Source organism: Helianthus annuus, chromosome 14, assembly GCF_002127325.2.
Source record: "Helianthus annuus cultivar XRQ/B chromosome 14, HanXRQr2.0-SUNRISE, whole genome shotgun sequence".
Lineage (NCBI taxonomy): Eukaryota > Viridiplantae > Streptophyta > Magnoliopsida > Asterales > Asteraceae > Helianthus > Helianthus annuus.
The window spans coordinates 166,353,457-166,375,738 of record NC_035446.2 but is presented as its reverse complement, the minus strand read 5'-3'; the positions used below and the strand labels follow the sequence as shown (position 1 = coordinate 166,375,738).

Here is a 22,282-nt window from a genome sequence, read left to right as displayed (position 1 = left end):
TGTTTAAATCTCAATATAAGTAGATGTTACGTGTAACTTCATTAAACCAAGAACAAAGCCTATTTCGAAACACATGTGTTCGTATCAGCGTTGTTTATCACCCTGTGTGAGCATTGGAAACCCGACAAACAGTCTTGACAACTGTGACAGCTTATCTATCTGTGTGTGTCACATCCATCCTGTTATAGCAATCGATATGATTAATTTTACAGATTTTTTTCTAATTAGCGTTGTTAACTACCAAAATGCATACACAAATAGTTCTAGTGGACGAAGCAAAGAGACCGTTGTGTATATGAATCACGTTTTTTTCTAATTAGCGTTGTTAACTACCTAGAAATTGATATGGTGAGTTGGTAATCAAAATCAAGATGTCAGACAACGTGCCTTTCGAGATCCAAGAGGAAATAATCAAACGGCTTCCAGTAAAATCACTGATTCGATTCCGATCAGTCCCCAAATCATGGAAAGCTGTTGTTGTTATTGTGCCTATCTCGGTTGTTCAGTACTTTCGTGATAATAAAACAAGAAATAATCAAACGGCTTCCAATAAAATCACTGATTCGATTCCGACCAGTCTCCAAATCATGGAAAGCTGTTGTTGTTATTGTGCCTATCTCGGTTGTTCAGTACTTTCGTGATAATAAAATAAGAAGACATTGATTTTGCCAAGATTGAAGGAAAGAATCTGGCCATAAGCGTTGTGGATTCTCAGCGTTATTCGAATGTAAGTGGATCGGGTTCTGCTAGTTATTCGGAATGTTTCGAATCATCACAGAAGACGTGTCGGGTTCACAACTCTCATATATCAACATACTCTTCTCCATACTCTTCTAGCAGAACCCGACACGTCTTCTATCATGTGACGGACACAGGTGCAAGAGAATGGCAAGTTATTTTCAGTTATTTCTGTTGATCCGCAAATTCCATTGTTTAAATCAGAATCAGGTTCTCAAAACAAGGATCGTTCTAATAGATTAAAGAGAATAAACCAATTTTTTATCATTTTTTACCCATAGTATACGGGCCGTATAACAATATACGACCCATATACATCGTTCGTATACATTGTATACGATCGGTAAAAAATTTTTTTACCGAGAGTATACGGCCGTATAAACCGTATACGGCCCGTATACATATGGTAAAAACCTCTGTAATCTTTATATAGTGTGTGATTTGACCGGTTGTATTAAGTTATCTCTGTTGAATTTGATTTCAACAAATCTTTTCCTTTTCCTTCAATTTCTAGAACATTCTCCGTAACATGAAGAGAAATCAATTGTATTTTTTAGTTGCTTCTCTTGTTAAGTTTCTGAACCAACCGAAATCCACAAATTCCAACAGTTACTTCGTTTTTAGCGTCCGGTTTCCAAACTCTTTCACTCAAAGTTAATATTCACTGTGGTGGATGCAAGCATAAAGTTAGAAAAATACTCAAGAAGATTGAAGAGTACACAACTGAAGGTTCAGTGCACGAAAAGTTTCTTACGAACGATATGTATCAGGAAGCTCAGTATCAACAACTTGTGAGTGGGAATATGGCTATGAAGAATAGTATGGATAAACAATCACCGGTACGGATTTTGGTGTTTTGGTAGGTTGAAAGAGGTGAATGGTCCTTGTTTTTCCATGTATCAACAATCACCGGACGTGTCATGTTCTTCTGCTAGTAGTATGAGTTTGAGTCCATTGTGGTTCGTGAACGTATTGTTGAAATCGTCCATCACTTAAGACCTTCAAAGATTTGTTGAAATCGAAGAAAATAGTAACTAGCAGAAGACGTGTCGGGTTCTTCCAACAAATTGTGTATGTGCTTGTGCTGCAGAAACCGGTGATGAACTTGTGCTGTAGAAACCGGTGATGAACTTGTGTTGTAGAAACCGGTGATGAACTTGTGCTGTAGAAACCGGTGATGAACTTGTGCTGTAGAAACCAGTGATGAACTTGTGCTGTAGAACGTTTGAAACCCGACAAATAGTCTTGACAACTGTGACAGCATATTCAATCTTCATTACTTCATTAAAATTACAACATATAAGAGATAAATGATTGTTGTTATTGTATTGATTTCAAAGACTAGCAGCAATCTCCTTGTAGTCGTCACCGAGATGAGCAAGAATATGAACGGTAAGGTCGTCATCATCAATTGGTTTCTGCGCCAGGGCCAGTTCATCGGCAATAGCCTTCATCTCGTGAAGGTAATCGGCAACGGGTCGGCTTCCTTTGTTGGTTGTCGCGAGCTTGATGCGCAATGAAATGATTCTTGACCGGGAGACACTCGCATAGCTTTCAGTGAGGCGGGTGAAGAGTTGGCGGGATGTTTCGGCTGAGGAAACGAGCGGCTGAATGGTGTCGGAGCAGCTTCCAAGTAACGCGCCAAGAAGCACTTGGTCCTGGTGGTACCAGGCACGGTACGCAGGGTTGGGTTTTCCTTCTACGTCTTTCAGTGGTGGTTCGGTTACGCCATCCACGAATTGTTCAAGCTCGAGTCCGGTGAGGGTTGAGAGGACTTGCTTGCGCCAAGAGGGGAAGTTGTTGGTGGTTAGTTTGATGGGAAAATTGGTGTTGGTGGAGAGTTGAATGACGGTGGTGGAGGTGGCCATTTGTAGTGGCTGGAAGGAGGTTATGGCTGGAGAAAAAAAAAAGAGGGATCGATGGTATTTTCTCAAAGGAGAGAGTAGGCTCTAGATACCATATAAGAGATAAATGATTGTTGTTATTGTATTGATTTCAAAGACTAAAGATACAAGGGTTAATATAGAGAATTTACAACATGGAAAGAAACTAAAGGGAAGGCTAAACTTACGGATCTAGCTAAAGTGGAGATAAATACAAATCACAAATATACATTCCAAAAATATGGCTGAGATTATTGCTTTGATTATTCAATATTATTATTATTCTTTGATATTCCTTATACAACACACGATAAAATGCTTGTAAAATTGCATCAACTCTCCTATATCAACATACTCTTCTCCAGACGCTTAGTTGTTATGAATGACAACTTGAGGGGTCTAGTTAATCTATTACAAGCTACAACACACGATAACTTTACACTTTATATAGTGTGTGATTTGACCGGTTGTATTCAGTTATTTCAGTTGATCCACAAATTCCAACAAATATTTCACTCCAGTAGCTGAAACCAAACGTAGACGGAGATGATAGGCCTGGTAACCGGAAGAGAAAAAACGGCAGTGATTCGGAATGTTTCGAATCATCACAGAAGACGTGTCGGGTTCTTCTGCTAGTGATTCGAATGTTTCGAATCATCACAGAAGACGTGTCGGGTTCTTCTGCTAGTGATTCGGAATATTTCGAATCATCACAGAAGACGTGTCGGGTTCTTCTGCTAGTAGTATGAGTCTGAGTCCATTGTGGTTCGTGAATGTTTCAAATCATCACAGAAGACGTGTCGGTTTCTTCTGCTAGTAGTATGAGTCTGAGTCCATTGTGGTTCGTGAATGTTTCGAATCATCACAGAAGACGTGTCGGGTTCTTCTGCTAGTAGTATGAGTCTGAGTCCATTGTGGTTCGTGAATGTTTCGAATCATCACAGAAGACGTGTCGGGTTCTGCTAGTAGTATGAGTCTGAGTCCATGCGACAGACACAATTCTTGCAACTTAAATCCACAATCAACGTATACAGATGCAAGAGAATGGCGAGTTTTTCAGTTATTTCTGTTGATCCACAAATTCCATTGTTTAAATTAGAATCAGGTTCTCAAGACAAGGATCGTTCTAATAGATTAAAGAGAATAAACTAATTTTTACCATTTTTTACCCATAGTATACGGGCCGTATAACAATATACGACCCGTATACAATCATCGTATACATAGTATACGATCGGTAAAATTATTTTTACCAGTCGTATACGGCCGTATAAACAGTATACGACCCGTATACGCATGGTAAAAAATGGTAATAGGTTGTGGTTCAGCCAAAATGACATCTAGCATTACTAACGATTCAAGTAAGTATCTAAAATTTTGAAAATTCAGGTTTACCTTGTTAGTTTCTCAAAACACTAATAAACATCTGCTTCCTGAATCTGAATCAGAATGTTAACTCTTTCACTCATAAACATCTGCTTCCTGAATCTGAATCAGAATGTTAACTCTTTCACTCATCAACATCGAGGGTTGTATCGGAATCAGACGTTGGAAGGATTGTAGTAGTAGGACATTGGTACCACTGTGAAAGTTGCATCAGGAAGCTCAACTTTAACGGACCGGTTATTCGACCGAGTAATCAATTGTATTTTTTTAGTTGATTCTCTTGTTAAGTTTTTCTGATCCAACCGAAATCCACAAATTCAAGTCAAGGATCGTTCTAATAGATTAATGAGAATAAACCCTCGTTTCTTCATCTTCATCTTCATCTTCAAGAACAATGATGAACAGATGATGTTGGGAATTAAACGCATATACGTGACAAAACAAGGGTCGTTCTAATAGATTAAAGAGAATAAAGCCAGTATGTTGTGAATTCGCATAAACATATATCGTTTCATAACCTCCTGCTATAAATCAACCACAACTGACAAAGAGCCTGTATTAGAAACCATCCTATGTCTTTTACCAACCGAAGAGGCAGCAAGGACATATAATACTTCATTTGTCGAGAAACCATATTGTCAAGAGACTAACATCTTTTAATACTTCATTTGTAACCGTAAGGATAATGCAAATTTGTACGTAAAGATCTCTACACAAACTGTGTATGTGCTTGTGCTATAGAAACCGGTGATGAATTTGTGTATCTAAATCAGGTTCTCTACCTTAGATCGGTCATTCCTTGTGATACATGAACGTTGTATTCTTGTCTTTCAGAAGAGTTGGTATTGAACCAAGAATACTTCAAACATTCTAAACCCGACTTGGAAACAAACCAACAAAATCCTTATACTCTTCTAGCAGAACCCGACACGTCTTCTATGATGATTCGAAACATTCACGAACCATAATGGACTCAGACTCATACTACTCACCCTCCCCTGAGGAAAAGTTTTCCCGATGACTCATGACAAAGCAGTTGGTTTGGATTCATATCAGCGTTGTTTATCACCCTGTGTAAGCATTGGAAGCCCGACCACTAGCAGAATCATTGCATTACATCTCCGTTGAAAACAAGTGATTAAAACGCTTCTCCTTACAACTCTCATCAAATGCCTCACCCTTCCTTTTTATTACAGTCATACGACACGTTTTTTTGTTTTTCAGTCTTTGTTACTTGTTAAAGTTTTATTTTTTTCTACTTTTAGAAAGATTTGACCACCTAAGGTGATTGACACCTTAAATCCATTAAATACTTTGGGTAAAATCTAATTTTCTTTTCATACGGGCCGTATACAGTTATACGGCCCGTATACAGTATTCGTATCCATTGTATACGACCAGGAAAATTCTTTACACATGGTGTATACGAGCCGTGTACAGTTATACGGCCCGTATGGAATGAAAAAAACTGACAAAGTCTGAAGGCACAGACTTTGTTAGTTTTATTTTATTATATACGGGCCGTATAACTGTATACGGCCCGTATACACCATGTGTAAATAAGTTTTTGCCATGTATTAATATTAGGACCCTTAAAATTTCATAAGTACGCGTAATTATTAACAATAAATTGTATTTGTTTTATCCACATTTATTGATTTTTTTTAAATATAAGAATATTATATTTGAATGATAATTGAAAAGGAATATGGCGATTCTACACTTTAATGAAGAAAATTAGAATTTGGTCAACCCATGAGCTTTGCGTATCATTTTAACATAATAGATTTTACTATATGCATACCAATCTTCTAACAAGATAACTTGAACTAATTTCCAATAAATATTAAGTGTAAATAGGGCTGTTCAAATTGTTCGGCGCTCGACGCTCGTTCGATGCTTGTTCGAAAAATGCTCGGAATTTGCTCGTTCGATTAAGCTCGATTGACCAAAATGCTCGGTTCGGATCGGTTCGGTTTGTAAACGAACCGAGCACGAGCAAAGGTCCGCTCAGTTCGGTTCGGCTCGGTTGGCTTGATTTATTTTTTAATATATATATATATATATATATATTTGTGTGTATCATTTTTAATGAAATGACTAGAGACCCACATCAACAATGTTTGGTCTAAGATCCAAATAGAGCTCATTTAAGTAATTAGAATTGAAATCCAATACCAATAGTCCATTGTCCAATACTTAAATGTCCATTTGAGTAATTGTTCAAATACTAAAATGTGAAGCGTCGACCAATACTCAAGTATCAACCCGCCATTCGATTCAGAAGTACAAGACCCTAATCAAAACCCCCTATTAGCCATCGTTATTCGATTTCTCCACCGCCACTCGCCAAGATGGCAACTCGCCAGGTTTCGCTTCAATCAGTTCATTCAATTTGAAACTTCCGATAAAACAAGGGTATGTTTCAATCGGTCGACAATTTATCTTCCCGCTTAGTTAATCTCAACAGAACTAGTTGAGTGTTTTTGTATTCCTTGTTATTTGTTAAATTTTTACTTGTGTTCTACTGGACGATACATAAGGGACGAAAACTGCACTTTATTCTAATAACTAGCACTCCCATCGTCACTTTCCTTGTTTGTTCTGCGACGCTCGATACTCGCTCGACGCTCGTTCGAAAAATGCTCGGATCGAAAGACGCTCGCTCGAGTTTGGCTCGGCTGAAAAAACGCTCGGTTCGGTTCGGATCGGTTTGTAAACGAACCGAGCACGAGCAAAGGTCTGTTCGGTTCGGTTTGGCTCGTGAACAGCCCTAAGTGTAAATATTAATAAATCTTAATTAGATTACGCTTTGTTCGGAATCTTCCAATGTCAAAGTTATCTATCATCCTTGTCCAACATATTTGGTGTAAAAGACAAAGTCGATTATGAGCTGATTAGCTCATCATGTTCATTCGAGTTTGAGTTGTTTAAAACTTTATGTTGAGAGCTTTGTCTCAGGTCGTTTATTTTATTTTTAATATATCAAAACATATTTCGCAAATAAGACCAGTAAATAAAAAAACAATTTAAAAAATGAGAAAATCTATTATTAAACGAACCTATATTAAAGAAATTTCAAATGCATAATTAATATACTAAACTTATAATTCTAAATTACATATATATATATATATATACACACACACACCTCTCTCTGTCGCCCGTCGCCCGTTACAAATTCAATTGTAAAATTGTGGTCCGTACACTACAAGGAAAGACCACTATTAGCGGCGACACCATTAGCGGCGACAGGCCAGCTGTCGCCGCTATTGGTCGATCCGCGTCAAACCCAAACCCCAGCTGTTGATCATTATTCTGATCTAACGGTTGGGGATTAAAAAGGTAATACCGGCGACAATATAGGATCAATAGCGGCGACATTCTTTCTCCGCTAAAGGTAGGTGTCCCACTTTAATCCCCAGCCACACATATCTTATCCTGGTTAACCCTGGTTAACCTAATAGCGGCGACAATCGATCAGTAGCGGCGACAACCCGCCAACGGTAAAACTCTTTCCGTAAAAAGCCTATACAGCGCGATTTCTTCCCTCCTCCTTCACTTTTCCCCCCAAATCTCTTCATCTTACCGCCGGAGAACCGTATTTTTTCACCAAATCGGTTAGTTTAACTTATCTTTTGTTAAATCTCTTCTCTATTTTGTTATTTACATGTTATAGACTTTAATTTTTGCTCGTTTTTGTGTATATTTATGTTTGTGGAAGAAAATTCGGATTACCACCATCACCTCTCCGGTCACCACCATCACCTCTCCGGTCACCACCTCGTCTCCGCGGTCTACATCTACTTGAAAGCTTGAAATTACGGTTAGTTTTATATGAATTTTTTCAAAGTTGAGAAATTGTATAATTTTTTGTTTAGTTATGTAAATGTGTATGTAAGAATGTATGTTTGTATCTATGTAAATGTTTGTGAAAATGTATAATGTAGGTGTATTTGGTGAAAATGAGTATATGTAGGTGTATGTATTTGTGTATGTAGGTGTATGTATGTGTATGTAAGGATGTATATTTGTATGTAAATGTTTGTGAAAATGTATAATGTAGGTGTATTTGGTGAAAATGAGTATATGTAGGTGTATGGATTTGTGTATGTAGGTGTATGTATGTGTATGTAGGTGTATGTAAGGATGTATATTTGTATGTAAATGTTTGTGAAAATGTATAATGTAGGTGTAATTGGTGAAAATGAGTATATGTAGGTGTATGTGTATGTGTATGTGTATGTATTTGTGTATGTAGGTGTATGTAAGCATGTATGTGGGTATGTAAGTCTATGATTGAATGTATGTATGTAGGTGTATGTAAATGATGAATAATTTTGCATGTAATTGTTTGCAATTGGTGAAAAATGTGTATGTTAGTATGTATGTTTGTATAAAATATGCAAATGTGTATGTATAAATTTGTGGTTTTGATCAAAATATGTATTTGTAAGTATGTATGTGTATGTGTAAGTATGTACATGTGTTTTATAAGTATGTATGTGTATTGGTAGTATGTTAATATGTGTATATAAAGTATGCAACTTTGTGTATGTAAGTATGTGTTAATGTGCATAAGTATGTAACTTTATATTGATTTGTATTTGATAAACACTTGTTTGAAATATTTATTTGAATTTGAGTTACACTTGTTGTACTTTCCCTTAATTTCTATTAGATATACATGCTGTAACATTTGTAACTTTATAGGGATTATGTTTTCGGTATTGCTTATATTCGCTTATCTGATGGCGCATGTGGCCCCATGGGGACATGGGGGTGACGGCGCTGGTGATCCACCGCCTCCTGGTGGATTTCGTGGCATGCACGAGACTGACGGTAAGTTTTTTACTAAATTATTTTGTAATCCGTATATTTTATATATTATAAATGTTGTTACTAATTATTTTTGTTTTAATTGCAGCGGTTCCCCCGAAGAGGGTTAGGGGGAAAGCCAAAAACGAGAAACTACGGCGTCTCGTAAAAGCGGGGGGGGGGGGGGGCTGTATCGCTTACATTTGACAGACAGGTCACGTATACCCCTGTTGGTAAATCAAGAGATCTATTTTCAAGGGAGGCCGGCCTGTATATGTGGCGGACCATCCCGTTCGATAAAATTGGATGGGATAACGTTTCACAATCGCACAAGGATGCCCTCATGAACCACTTACGGGTAAATAAGTTATATGCATAAAATTTTATCAAATATTTAAGCACATGCAAATCTAATTTATATATGATATTTTAACTTTTTTATTTAATTTGTAGGAAAATTTCAATTTTGATGAAGTGGAACGTGATTTAGAGGCGAGAAACTTGACGGGTGGTATTAGGACTGTGCTTATGAAGCGGTACTCTGACCGTAAGTACGAAGCTAAAAAATTATTTAAGAGCCAGTGAGGTTACAAAGATATTGAGAAGGCAAGGGCATACCATCCCACGGATATGCCCTGTGATAACTGGTTGAGAACCATCGAGGGTTTCCGGGACGCAAAATATATTAAAAGAAGCAAGGCCAACACCCTAGTACGTGAGAAACAACAATTCCCATACCGTGGGGGGACATCGTCGTACGGTAGCACCGCCTATAAAAATGTAATGTTTTATGTATGTGTGCGTGTGTGTAAGCTTTTGTTTATTTAATGTCTAATCTAAGTTTAATGTTAAACAGGATATGGATTGGGTACCTACGTATGCTAAAACCCACACGGACAATCAAAGGAATTGGGTTGATCCGGTTGCTGAACAAAATTACGTAAATATTTCTTTTAAGTATTATTTTCTATAACAAATATATATATAAATATATACACATATATATTTAATCATCTTTGTAAAATACAGCGGAACATACAACAGGCCACAAATGAATGGAGCTGTGATGGTCCTCCAATTGCCCTGTATCAGGAAGCGTTGGGAGAGCGGCGAGGATGGTACCGCGGGATGGGGCCTAAACTTCTTCTAACACGTCCTCGAACATGTCGTCTTCGCAAGCTCGGACGCAAGAACCCTTTTCCGAGGTAAACTACACAATTTATAAAATGACAAACGAACGCATGTTTCCTTGTTAAATATATGTTGGTAACGTTAATTAATATGCTAATATACGTTTTGATATCTATTATCGTAGGATTTTGTTAACAGCTTGTTCCAAACCCCGTCCTTTTTGAACCAACTTAACAACTATCTTGTTTCACAAGGAAAAGGAAAGTCAAACGACTACGATTCTAATGACTTATTGAATAATGATTCCGACGACGAGTGACTTGTTGTTTTTAATGTATGATTTAATTAAACGTTGTAGGATTACAATGTACGGCTTAAACGTAGTTTTTAATTATATTACCTTTAGTATATGTTCATGGTGTATGTTTGCGTTGTTTGAAATAGGCAGGTTCTGTTTTTTCGGCCGTAAAACTGGCTGGGTGCTGTATTAAAAAAAGACTTTTAGCGGCAACAGGTATCGCCACTATTGCCTTTAACCCTTTACCGACCATAACTAATACCGGCGACCCTTTAGCGACGACAGTAGGCCAATAGCGGCCGATCAATACCGGCGACCTTTTACCGGCGACATGTCGCTGCTAAAGGTCAATATCGGCGACATTTTCCATCAATACCGGCGACAGCTGTCGCCGCTAAAGGTGATCCATTTTTGTAGTGGTACTTGTTACTTGGGATATCATATATACATGTTATCTCATGTGGTTAAACAATTCTTGTAGGTCACATTACCAGAATCCCGATCTTAGATTTAAAAAAAAAAAAAACAAATTAATTAAAGTATCTATATATACTCAAAATATACCACTAACAATTGTATATACTAACAATAACAATTTCATCATAATAATTAATTTCATGATATTATTTGTTTAATTTATAAATTTATATAATATGTTACTAGCTATACAATTAGGTTTTGAAACGGGTAATAGACCAGTTTCAAATTATCAGGTGGGTATTATTACAAAATACCATATTGGTAAAGAAGATTATTAATCTCATATTCTATACGGGATACACAACTCTAAAATTTTAGATTCTTTTCAAAGTGTGTGTATATATACATAAAACATTAATATTGTATAGTAAATATATATTTAATTATTTTTTTGTTTGTGTTGTGTAAGATGAGATAATGAATTATATCATAAATTCATTGTGATGCTAGCTGCTATATTTTGTTACCGATCACCGCAAATTAACTCACACACAATCTAATCCTAAATATTAGATCAATGCTCTATCTTTTTACCCGATGTGGGGTTGTTTAGCACCTAACCGAGTTCTAAACTTTGCCGCATGCCTAGTAGTCAAAAATTACCGATTGCTTTTGAATGTTACATTCTAGAGATATATCAATCCTCTATATTCTACAGTAGAGATATTTGAAAGATTCCAAATTTATCAACTTGTTCAATAAACCACAAGATATTAATATCAATCAATTATAGTACACATGTTACCGTCATTTTGTGTATTCAAGCTCGACCTTAATTAATTCCTATGGAAATAATGATCAATTATAAAAAGTACAAAATCACATTTCAATTAAAAACTATGTTGTAAATGATAAGATTAATATTTTTGAAAAAAAAATGATAAAATTAATACATAAAATTAATACAAGAGTTTTAAACAGACTGTAAACAATAATATACACATGTGATAACATAATGAAAATTTGCTCAAAAATTCCATGCAGATCTCTAAATCCTTTCTTCTAAAGTGTAACATGAATCCATGAAAAAACACTACTCAAAATCACATCTACAAAAAAACAAAAAACAAAAAATAAAAAAAAAAAACCCCTGAGAAATTGCTCTCTAATCTCTACCCACATCACAGATTAAATCAAACCCATGAAAAAAAGGAAACAAAAACATCCACAACAGATTAACTAATTCACAAACTCGATCACTTCAACTCGAAATTATTTACTTTCAGCGATTTGCTTCAACGAAATCAGGTTACATCGTACAATAGTATCCACGAACACACACGTTTCCTCCTTAGTATTCTCCGGCGGCACATCAACAACATAAGACTCCACAACAACAGTGCTACCGTCACATGTCGGTGACGCGTGAAGAGTCGTAACAGACCGGTAATTATTAAGCCGATGGTCACCACCGACAACACTAAAACTCATGACATGTCGATCATCATCCAGAATCTCTAACCGCTCTGTGCTGGATCCAGCTGGCAGTCCTGACACCACGTGGACTTCTCTCAGAGTACCCACATCACCGTCACCAAGAATCACGTGACAGCTTTTAAGAAAGTGTTTGTAAACCTGCGGCTTGTCGAACCGTCTGACAACGGACCACACGGCGGCGATGGGGGCGGCGATGGTTTGTACGACGGCGGAGGAGCACTGGTGGGGCCCAACTGCATGGGTGTGGTGGTGGTTAAGATCTTCTGGGATGTTAATAGATGATGGGACCCTCCATATGGTTGTTGTTGATGGTTGTTTGTGGTTGTTGACGGTGGTGGTGGTGGTTGTGGTGGTGGTTGTTGGGTGGATTCTGTGAACTTGAACGGAAGAAGGCATCTTGTATTTTTTGAGATGATGGTTTGTGTAGATTGTGATGTGAAGATTATATATAGATATAGATATAGATATATAGATATAGATACAGGAATGGAGGTATGGGAGCAAGTTGTAAAGTTTAAAGACGAAGAAACACAGGAATTACGCCGGACATGCAAGTGGTAGCAACCAACTTGCATAATCTTTTTTTCCTATTTGCAGTTTATTTAATTGGAAAAGGATGTATGAAAATAAGATATATAATATTTTTTATGAATATAAAATAGTAAGAGTTTACAATTTGGACTTTTAAAATTAAAGTATTTGCCGTACAAAAAAGTAAAAATAAATATAAGGTTATTTAAATTTAAGTAATTTTATGTTTTTAGATGGTGGGAAGGGATGGATTATAAGGGAAAGTTAGTAATTCTATGAAGCGTGCATGAATCTTCGGCACCACCGACTATCTGGCGCTTTTTGACCAAAACCTTGTCCGGGAATATAATATATACACACAATATTGTCCATGTTATATGTAAAAACATTTTAAACCTTTCATGTGATGTGATCTCTTAACCAAAGAAATGTGGGGAAATGGAAATATTTGTTATTTTAACGCTTTTTTTTAATCCAGAACTTGCTTGTTTTGTGTTTGAAGGTTTGATTGTCTTGCTTGTTTTGTGTTTGAAGGTTTGATTGTCTGACTAGAGAAAAGCAACACTGTTACCATGGACATTAGAGTTACAGCTCATGACCAATCGCAAGCGCTAACGAACGAGTGATTTGAGTTAACATGAAATGGATTCCTCGGGGTGGTCATGGTCCTATGCATCTCGTTAGTGAATAATGTATTAACATGCCGTAGATTAATTAAAAAAGGCTCAGACTATCCGGACACCTTGTCCGCCTATTTTCACACTTTTTGAAACCTAGACGCCTCGTATAGCTCTATACGAGGCGTACATGCACTGAATTCGATGGGGTCTCAGAGGGTGTCAGGCACGATGTTTAAGGAACCCAATACGAAGGGTATAGCCCTATACGAGGCGTCCATGTTTGGTTTTTTTTTTTTTTTTGGCTGAAATGAGGGGTGTTTTGGTGGGTTTTGGTATGGTTTTTTGGATAGTTTTTGAAGATGTGTTTTTTTGTTGAATTTTTTTTTTGGTTTTAAAAAAAGTTTTTTTTCTTTTTTTGTTTTTTAAAAGAAACTATTTTAAAAATCAACTATTTTAAAAATCAACTATTTTAAAAATCGTTCTTTTTTGGTTTTTAAAAAAGTTTTGTTTTTTTTTTGTTTTTTACACTATAAAAAGTTTTTGTTTTATATCGATTAAATCAACTATTTTAAAAATCGGCTCTTTAAATATATTATATCGATTAAATATTATATTGTTTTTAACATTTTACTTTTTTAAATATTATTCTTTCGATTAAAATTTTATTTCTTTCAAATATTGTTTCCGTATTATATTCAGGGGGTTATATTGTTTCCGTATTATCTAAATTTAAGACAACAATCATTAAGTAACCGAATAACTGAAAACAAACATAAATATGACATATATAAGATAACTTTTTACATCCATAACAAAAATATATAAGATAAGTTTGTACATCCATAATAACAATAAAAACAACAACAGGTCTATGCATCCAAATCCGAATCTGAATCCATATGCTGCTGCTGCGGCTGGTGCTGCTGATGTGGTGCTCGAACCGGTGGAAGCGGTATCGGGGGCCATCCCTCTCTCTCTCGTCTATCCTGCTCCGCCCGTACCAGCCAACCTACCAAATCGTTGAGCCTTTCAAGCTCGGCTCGTACATCCGGATGTAGCGCAGCTCCTGGGGCATGACCTCGAATAACGTGACGTGGAAACTGAGGTGCCCCGGCAGGTGGCGGTGGCTGTGGCGGAGCTGCACCGTCTAGATCCTCCGGAGGGTCCTCCACGGGCACTACATCAGCAGGATCTGCAGGAGGATGAACGGGCTCGAAATGCTCTGGTAGGGCCTCCTCTCTCCATACGCCCCCGTCGCGGTTTTTAAACCGCGGGCCAACGAAGAACCTCTTGATAACCCTCATCCCCCATAGCGACTGCATACCCATCCGCGTCGGCATGATCGCCGGCGTCCGTAGATGTTGGTCCTGGTGTGGTACGAGGCCCAATGAACGGGCAATGACGGTCACGTACGCCCCGCCATACAAAAATCCGCGCTCCTGCCGGTGATGGCCGGAGGCGAAGTACTGGGCTAGACCGTGTGCTAGCGCGCACGGCCTCCTATACAACAAACAATAAAGGAAAAAAAGATCTGTGGTCGTACACCACTCACGGCTGTAGCCGCGCGCTGAAATAGAAGTGGCGAGCAAATGGTGCAGATACCTGCAGATAGTGTTAGCGAAATACAAAAACAGAGATTAATAAACAGTGCATATAATCACAATAATTGCAATAATAAACGTACATACCTGTATAGTGGGTCCCTAACAAACGACACCCTCCCCTTCGACTTTTCGTGCTCCCAATGATCCGCCCCCGCAATCACCTGCCAAAACCCTACAAGAGTGGGTTTTTCAACCACCACTAGCCCCGCTGTGTAAATCTCAGTCTCGATCTCCTCCTGCATGTATAAACCACAATGCACCGCAAACTCTGCTAGCGTCATCGAACGCATAACGCCAGCAAGCCTGAAAGAAACCTCAGGCGGATGGGGAGCACCTGGGTACGGAAGCGGCACTGGCTCCCCAGGAGGGTGAAATGTGAATGACGAAAGGAACTCGACCAGCAGCTCCCTGTAGGTCGGCGTGTGCGCCAAATCAAAAAGACGATGCCACGGCGAATCGATAGGTATAAACCGACGCACTCTCGGCGTCTCAGCAATCTCATCCATCGCATCCTAGTCGATCGATGCATGCGATCCAACGTGCATCCTCCTAAGCTTCTGGCAATGACGGGCGGCGTCGGTGCCGTCGGGAAACTCTAGATATGGATGCCCCTGCAGCGTATCCACAGGCGGTCGCTGTCTCCGTCGTGGACCCTGCTGAACCGGCTCTAAGTGAATGTCATCGCCCGGCATCAGATCGTCCTCCATAATAAATACTGTATACGTATACAAACAATAATAAATAAAACAATAATAAATAAATAAATAACTAAATAATAATAATAATAATAATATAATAATATAATAATAATTAATAAATAATAATAATAATAATTAATAAATAATAAATAACAATAATAATAATGTTTTTAATAATAATAATTAATAAATAATAATAATATTAACAATAATTAATAATAATAATAATAATAATAATAATGATAATAATATTTAATAACAATAATAATAACAATAACAATAATTAATAATAATAATATTAATAATATAATAATTAATAAATAATAATAATATTTAATAATATAATTAATAAATAATAATAATAATTAATAAATAATAAATAACAATAATAATAATAATGTTTTTAATAATAATAATTAATAAATAATAATAATATTAACAATAATTAATAATAATAATAATAATAATAATATCTAATAACAATAATAATGACAATAACAATAATTAATAATAATAATAATATTTAATAATATAATTAATAAATAATAATAATAATAATAACAATAATAATAATTAATAATAATAATAATAACAATAAACAATAATAACAATAAGAATAATAACAAAAAAAAAAAAAATTCAGAGCCTCGTATAGCCCTCGTATAGGGCTATACTCAGCGTCCTGTTCTACATGTTCATCATCATCCTCATACTCAAACCCCCAAAACCCAACAAAATTCAAATTTTAGGGCAAACCTACGGTCTAAAGGCATAAACGAGACAAAAATACTTAACTACGGGATGAAATACGTACCGGTGATGCTTCAAATCTTCAAAAATACGGTTGAAAATACGTACGAGGCATATGGATCAGTCTTCAGCGTGTGTGTGTGTGTGTTTTGTTTGGGTGTGTGATCTGTGTCGTCTAGCCCCCCCCCCCCCAGAGTTATACGAAGCCTAGACGCCTCGTATAGATCTATATGAGACGTCTATGCTTTTTGTTAAATGACCATTTTGCCCCTGTATAGCCCTCCGTATAGCCTTTTTTCAGGGGCAAAATGGTAATTAACCAAACCAAAAAGATATTTCTGGAATGGTTAATTACCATTTTGCCCCTGAAAAAAGGCTATACTGGCTAAACAGGGGCAAAATGGTCATTTAATAATACTTTTTAATAATTAAAAAAGGAAAAGGTGATAAAGTAACCGCCTCAGTTGTACTCCTCGTACAGACCTGTACGCATCGTACAGGCTTGAAATTACCTTTGAGCCCCTGCTAAATGGCTATACTGGGGGCTAAACAGGGGTAAAATAGTAATTAACCAAAAATATTTTCAAAATTCAAATTTAAAAGAAAAGAATTGTTACCGCTCAAATAGACGACCCGTACAGGTCTATACGAAGCGTCCATTTTCAAAAAATTCAAATTTTGAAATTCAGATATTCAAAATTTAAATTTTCAAAAACCCGCTCAAATAGACGCTCAGTATAGCCCTATACGAGGCGTCTGGTTTAACTAAAATTACTTTTTAGCCCCTGAAATAAGCCTAGATTGGGGGCATATCAGGGGCTAAATGGTCTTTTGTGCAACAATATACGAGGCGTCTAGTTCTATACGAGTCGTATAGTTGTATTTTTTTGTAGAAAATTATAGAAAAATACTATTAATTACAAAAAAATACTATTAATTACAAAAAAAATAGTATTAATAACAAAAAAATACTATTAATTACAAAAAAATACTATTAATTACAAAAAAATACTATTAATTACAAAAAATACTATTAATTACAAAAAAATACTATTAATTACAATAAAATACTATTAATTACAATAAAATTCTCTTAATTACAATAAAATACTATTAATTACAAAAATCATTCTTCCGTGTAACTATCTATGTAATTAAGACTGGGGTTTGATCTTGGCCGAGGATTCATTATCGATGTATACCATTCTAGACGTGGCAAGTACATATCTTCCCATTGTTCTGTATGGGGTCTTCGGTGGGTCAACCATAGCCCGTGTGCTGGTGGCATAGGATAATCCCCTTCCAGCTTAACATGTATGAAGTGGTTCTCGTTAACATGTGTAAGCGTTATGAATAATGGTTGTTGATTAGCCGGAGGACTTAGTATTGGGAAGTAAGTGGAACTCGCACCCATGGTTGTCGTTAACAGGTGCACCCCGATACCGTACGTTTGTGCAATAAGAAGTCCTGCAAAGGGGAAGTCCATCCAGTGATTCTCCCCACAACCGGCCACTGAATCCCAAATTAGGCCCTGACGATGCGTGTAAAAATAACCATCAGCCCATGCTTCAAATATTGGGAACCAGATCGATTCGTTCTGATCCATTTCTTGGACAAGGTCCCTCCTAATAAGCCCCCATGAACTCTGATCCATCCCTAAGCCCACAGCCACAGACCGAAACCCACAATGACCGTCCGGCATCACATCTCGTATGCACGAGACGTACGGATGGAACACTGGCGGAATGTCAGACTTAAACCGTTCGATGATTCCCACGTACTCGTCCCCAATGATTAAAGGAAAACCGTGATCATCTCGTGTCTCTTTCTTCTTAGAACTCTTTGAACGGCTTAGGGGCGCTTTGGGTTTTTGGGACCTTATAACCGACTGTTGTGAGGCCTGAGACGGAACGTACGAGCTGTGGCGAGGTTTATCGTACTTACTTTGTCGTGAACCTTCAAAGCACGTGTTTGCATCACCGAAGGAGCTTCTCCTCAATTCTTCATCTATACGAGAGGCCTCGTCCAACCTTTCTTGTACCTGCTTTGTTGTTGGTCGGCCACGAGTATTTTGTTGGACAACCGGTGGTTTCTTGGTAGATTTCGTTGGAGTCAACACCGCTTCAATCTTTGAAAGCAGGCTTTTTTGCTGAGCTGGGGGGTGCGACTGTAATTGTTGTCTAACAACATCTAGCTCTTCGACCACGTCAAGGGAGTCGTCTATCAATTTACAACTTTGGAAGTTAAGTTTCCGCCAGAAGACGTCTATGTCTTCGAGTTGAATCGGACGCTCTGCACGGTTAAAAACAATATTGTTTAAGTAAAATGAAAAAAGGAAATATATCACACAAGTGTTGTACGTTCAACAATTATTACTTTCACGCATGTACTTTTCTATCCTACAAGCACAGGGCAACCCACAGCTGTGCCACATTTGGCAACCACATGATGAATTAAAGCGCTCCAAGACATCTAGCTTCCTAATTGCCTCTCCATGCAACAAGTCAAGGGCTTTGTGGGATACTTTTCCAAGTAGGTGTTGAAACATCGGGTGTTTGTGGTGTTTCATTGTTTTTTCGATGCTTTCTCGAAAAGTCTTCCTTATTTCACCGAACTGTGTCTCAACTATATCCCGGACACAACCAACTATACGGTCCAGCGAGCTCCTATCTTCGACGTATCTCTTTAAGTTGGCATGTTGGCTCTCAACTCTGTTTGTAGTACGATTACCAAAGTTGCGCCTCTTATCAGTCCACGCAAAGACAAACATCTCCTTATAGTCTTTTAGCCAGTTATCGTACACGTATTTGAAGACTCCTAAAAAGTAAAAATAATTTAATAAAATTTGCATAGGTGAGTCGTATGTTATTAGAAAAACTTACTAGAACGTTTGCACTCCACAAGTCGCTTTCGCATGTTGCGCAAGTGGTAGTCGTAGATGGGTATGGATGGAGACTCAATCAATGTCCCCCAGAATGACATAAATTTCTTCCAGTCGTCGTCTGTGAAGGCACCCTTGCAGTGCTTCATAACATTCTGTTGTATGTGCCACCTGCAAAGAAGCCTGGAGGCGTCTGGAAATACTTTAGCACACGCGCCCATAAGGGCTAGGTCTCTATCGGTTAAAATCACACGTGGCTCCATACATTCATCCAACATTGACTTAATCCTCTCAAGCACCCACACAAAGTTATCACCCCGTTCTTTACTAACAACGGCATGCGCGATAATAAACGATTTGTTGGTAGGCGTCATACCAACAATCTGGATAAAGGGCATATTGTATATGTTTGTCTTGTACGTTGCATCGATCATCATGACGTGGGGGAATGCACGCCACATGACTCTCGAGTCCTGATGAAGAAAGAAGATCTCTGTTACGATCTCTGTTTCGGGTTCTTCCCGTGTCTTGTAAATAAAGTCGTTGTTTATCAGCACATTTTCTAGTGACTGCATGGGAGTCAATCCTTGTCTTTGTTGGGCTCTAATCTTCGCTACAACGTTTTGAACGTCTTTCTGAACATGAAACCTGTCGGGGTCCTGCTTCCTTATCGTTTGAAATATTTTGCGCGGCTCCATGTTTTGAGCTGTCAGCTGCTCGATCAGTTTCATTTCGCTTGGAGTAAACCTTCGCACAAACGTGTGGGCCGACAGGTCCTCACAAAGTTCGTGGTTATGTTTAATTGTTCCGTCTTTTATCTCCCAGGTTTCATACGGGTGGTTTCGGACAGCCAGCAGGTAAAACGGGCAACCGGTTTTTTTGCTTCCAGCTTTTCTAAGTGTTGCTGTACTCTGGTGCTCACCACCACGATCACATTCAAGCCATACCCTCCCGGTTCTTCCCCCAATTTTCTTTGATCGACGGGTGACAATAACAAAACCATCCGCATTTGCTATTTCTTGTATCCGTTTCTTTAGTTCATCTAAGGAGTTGAAAACCTGTAACATCGACAATATTAATAATAATAATAATAATAATAATATAATAATAATAATAATAAAAATATTAATAATAAAATAGTAATTTATACCGTCTTTTTTAAGTACAGACTGTCCAGAATGGGAGGTGCTTCACCACCATATCTACCATATCCACCATAACCACCATATCCTCCAACGTCCGAATTGTTTTGATGAACGTAAGGAGTGCCCGGGGAAATGAATTGCTGATGATCACCGTCTCCTCCGTATCCACCGTATCCCCCGTATCCACCGTATCCACCGTATCCACCATATCCACTGTCTCCCCCGTATCCACCGTCTCCTCCGTATCCACGGTCTCCTCCGTATCCACCGTCTCCTCCGTATCCACAGTCTCCTCCGTATCCACCGTGTCCTCCGTATCCACCGTGTCCTCCGTATCCACCGTCTCCTCCGTATCCACCGTCTCCTCCGTATCCACCGTCTCCTCCGTATCCACTAGCATGGTATGAGTCATCTACAGGGGCTGTTTCATCAACAGGAGGATGCTTGTTCAAATCTAGAAACGGGCTGTTTTGTTTTCCTTGTATACTAGACACAACCTCCTCTTGCTCATTAGAATCGGGAACGCCAGACTCCTCCAAAATAGACAACCGTATCATCATTAGTAAATAATAAACTAAAACAACAAGTAATTAAAACATTTACGCTAATAACTGTTACCGGAACGCTTTCGTGCCCCCACTTTTCGCTAGAATACTGCCCGAAGATATAGTTGCCGTCCCAATATGATGACATTTCAACACTCCGGGATGATAATAACACAAAGACAAATAAAAGAAGAAACAGAATGTGAGTGTTTGTTTGTTGAATGCTCGGATGTGGACCAAGAACGCACTGTAGGTTGCATTTTATGTGAGCTAAAGACGCCTCGTATAGGTCTTTACTCCCCGTATGCCTTTAAGTCATGTCGGGCATAGTCTCATCATAGTCAAATCGGTCAGTCCAAGACGCCTCGTATAGACCTATACGAGGCGTCTAAGTACCTTCGTATTGACCCCTCGTACAGGGCTAGACTCCCCGTATAAGTTGACTGATGTGACGTTGTACGAGGTGCAGAAGCCGGTCGGGAAAAGCAAACCTATACGCCTCGTATAGGGCTATACGAGGCGTCTAGAAGGGTGTGGATTTAGGGAATAAGGTGTCTGAATATGTACACCCTTAAAAAATACGAATACATAGATTAGATTGCTTATACCGGACACTTGTACAAATACTCATATACCTTTGACTATTTAATGGCATTTTGTGATTGAATACATTAAACCGTTTTTATCCTAAGTGTGCTTTGTACATAATTGGGATTAATAGAGAACATTGAGATCATTGTTTAAATTGGCAACACCGAAGTCCGCATGCTAATCATTTGATGTCAGCGCTTCGAGTATGAACATCGGGTCTTTGTGATCATCTCTCATTAAGTGGCATTGCAAACTCGTGGAACATATTCTCCAAACGTTATGTGTACAATCAATGCTACCGAGCATCCCTTGAAAACCCGAATGTTATAAATGTGCAATGTTGTGGCTAGTCGATTTACGTAAAAACTCTTTACCATATCGTTTAATAACCGAATTGCAAAAAAATTTTAGGCATTCATGTGAAGTCCTATCAGATATGGCTAAAGATTCATCGTATTCATCAGAACATCACCGGTTGCGAGTAGACGAATATAGCTAATGTACATTTCTGTAACGACCTATAACTCTTTTTTAATATCACGTAGCAACCTTCTTGAAAGCACTTAAAATTAGCATCTATATCCCTAACAATTTTTTAAAATAATTCCTTGGATAGATGAAATATTGTCTAAAAGTCATTGCATCGTACTTTGGGTTGTTGATGAAATAATCATTCATTAGAACTTGATTAGCCTTTTACCAATCACGTCACATATATATCTTTTCTTTGATCTTCCCGCATCTTT

At 37.9% G+C, this 22,282-nt stretch overlaps 3 protein-coding genes across 3 annotated transcripts; all 3 read right to left on the bottom strand.

Moving 5' to 3' along the window:
- Window positions 1-11,682: 11,682 nt before the first annotated feature.
- On the bottom strand, window positions 11,683-12,657 carry LOC110904802 (abscisic acid receptor PYL4). The gene has a single exon (XM_022150663.2). The coding sequence runs from the start codon at window positions 12,565-12,567 to the stop codon at window positions 11,947-11,949; it is 621 nt and encodes a 206-aa protein (XP_022006355.1). The 5' UTR covers window positions 12,568-12,657; the 3' UTR covers window positions 11,683-11,946.
- A 296-nt stretch (window positions 12,658-12,953) lies between these two features.
- On the bottom strand, window positions 12,954-15,432 carry LOC110907783. The gene is made up of 3 exons (XM_022152714.1): window positions 15,011-15,432; window positions 14,336-14,924; window positions 12,954-13,034 (listed from the first exon to the last, which is right to left on the bottom strand). The coding sequence occupies exons 1-3, from the start codon at window positions 15,430-15,432 to the stop codon at window positions 12,954-12,956; spliced, it is 1,092 nt and encodes a 363-aa protein (XP_022008406.1).
- A 6-nt stretch (window positions 15,433-15,438) lies between these two features.
- On the bottom strand, window positions 15,439-19,653 carry LOC118486604. The gene is made up of 2 exons (XM_035983160.1): window positions 19,257-19,653; window positions 15,439-15,641 (listed from the first exon to the last, which is right to left on the bottom strand). Exons 1-2 carry the CDS (start codon window positions 19,651-19,653, stop codon window positions 15,439-15,441), a joined length of 600 nt encoding a protein of 199 aa, XP_035839053.1.
- Window positions 19,654-22,282: the final 2,629 nt, after the last annotated feature.

Excerpts from the sequence above, each read along its gene's own strand:
- LOC110907783 (XM_022152714.1), bottom strand. The coding sequence starts at position 15,432 with ATGGATGAGATTGCTGAGACGCCGAGAGTGCGTCGGTTTATACCTATC. Across the intron at positions 14,925-15,010 it reads GTTAGGGACCCACTATACAG|GTATCTGCACCATTTGCTCG; the intron begins GTATGTACGTTT and ends CACTATCTGCAG. Across the intron at positions 13,035-14,335 it reads TTGAAAGGCTCAACGATTTG|GTTTTGGTCAAAAAGCGCCA; the intron begins GTAGGTTGGCTG and ends TTCCCGGACAAG.
- LOC110904802 (XM_022150663.2), bottom strand. The coding sequence starts at position 12,567 with ATGCCTTCTTCCGTTCAAGTTCACAGAATCCACCCAACAACCACCACC.
- LOC118486604 (XM_035983160.1), bottom strand. The coding sequence starts at position 19,653 with ATGCCCTTTATCCAGATTGTTGGTATGACGCCTACCAACAAATCGTTT. Across the intron at positions 15,642-19,256 it reads TGTGGAGTGCAAACGTTCTA|TATTTATTATGGAGGACGAT; the intron begins GTAAGTTTTTCT and ends ATACGTATACAG.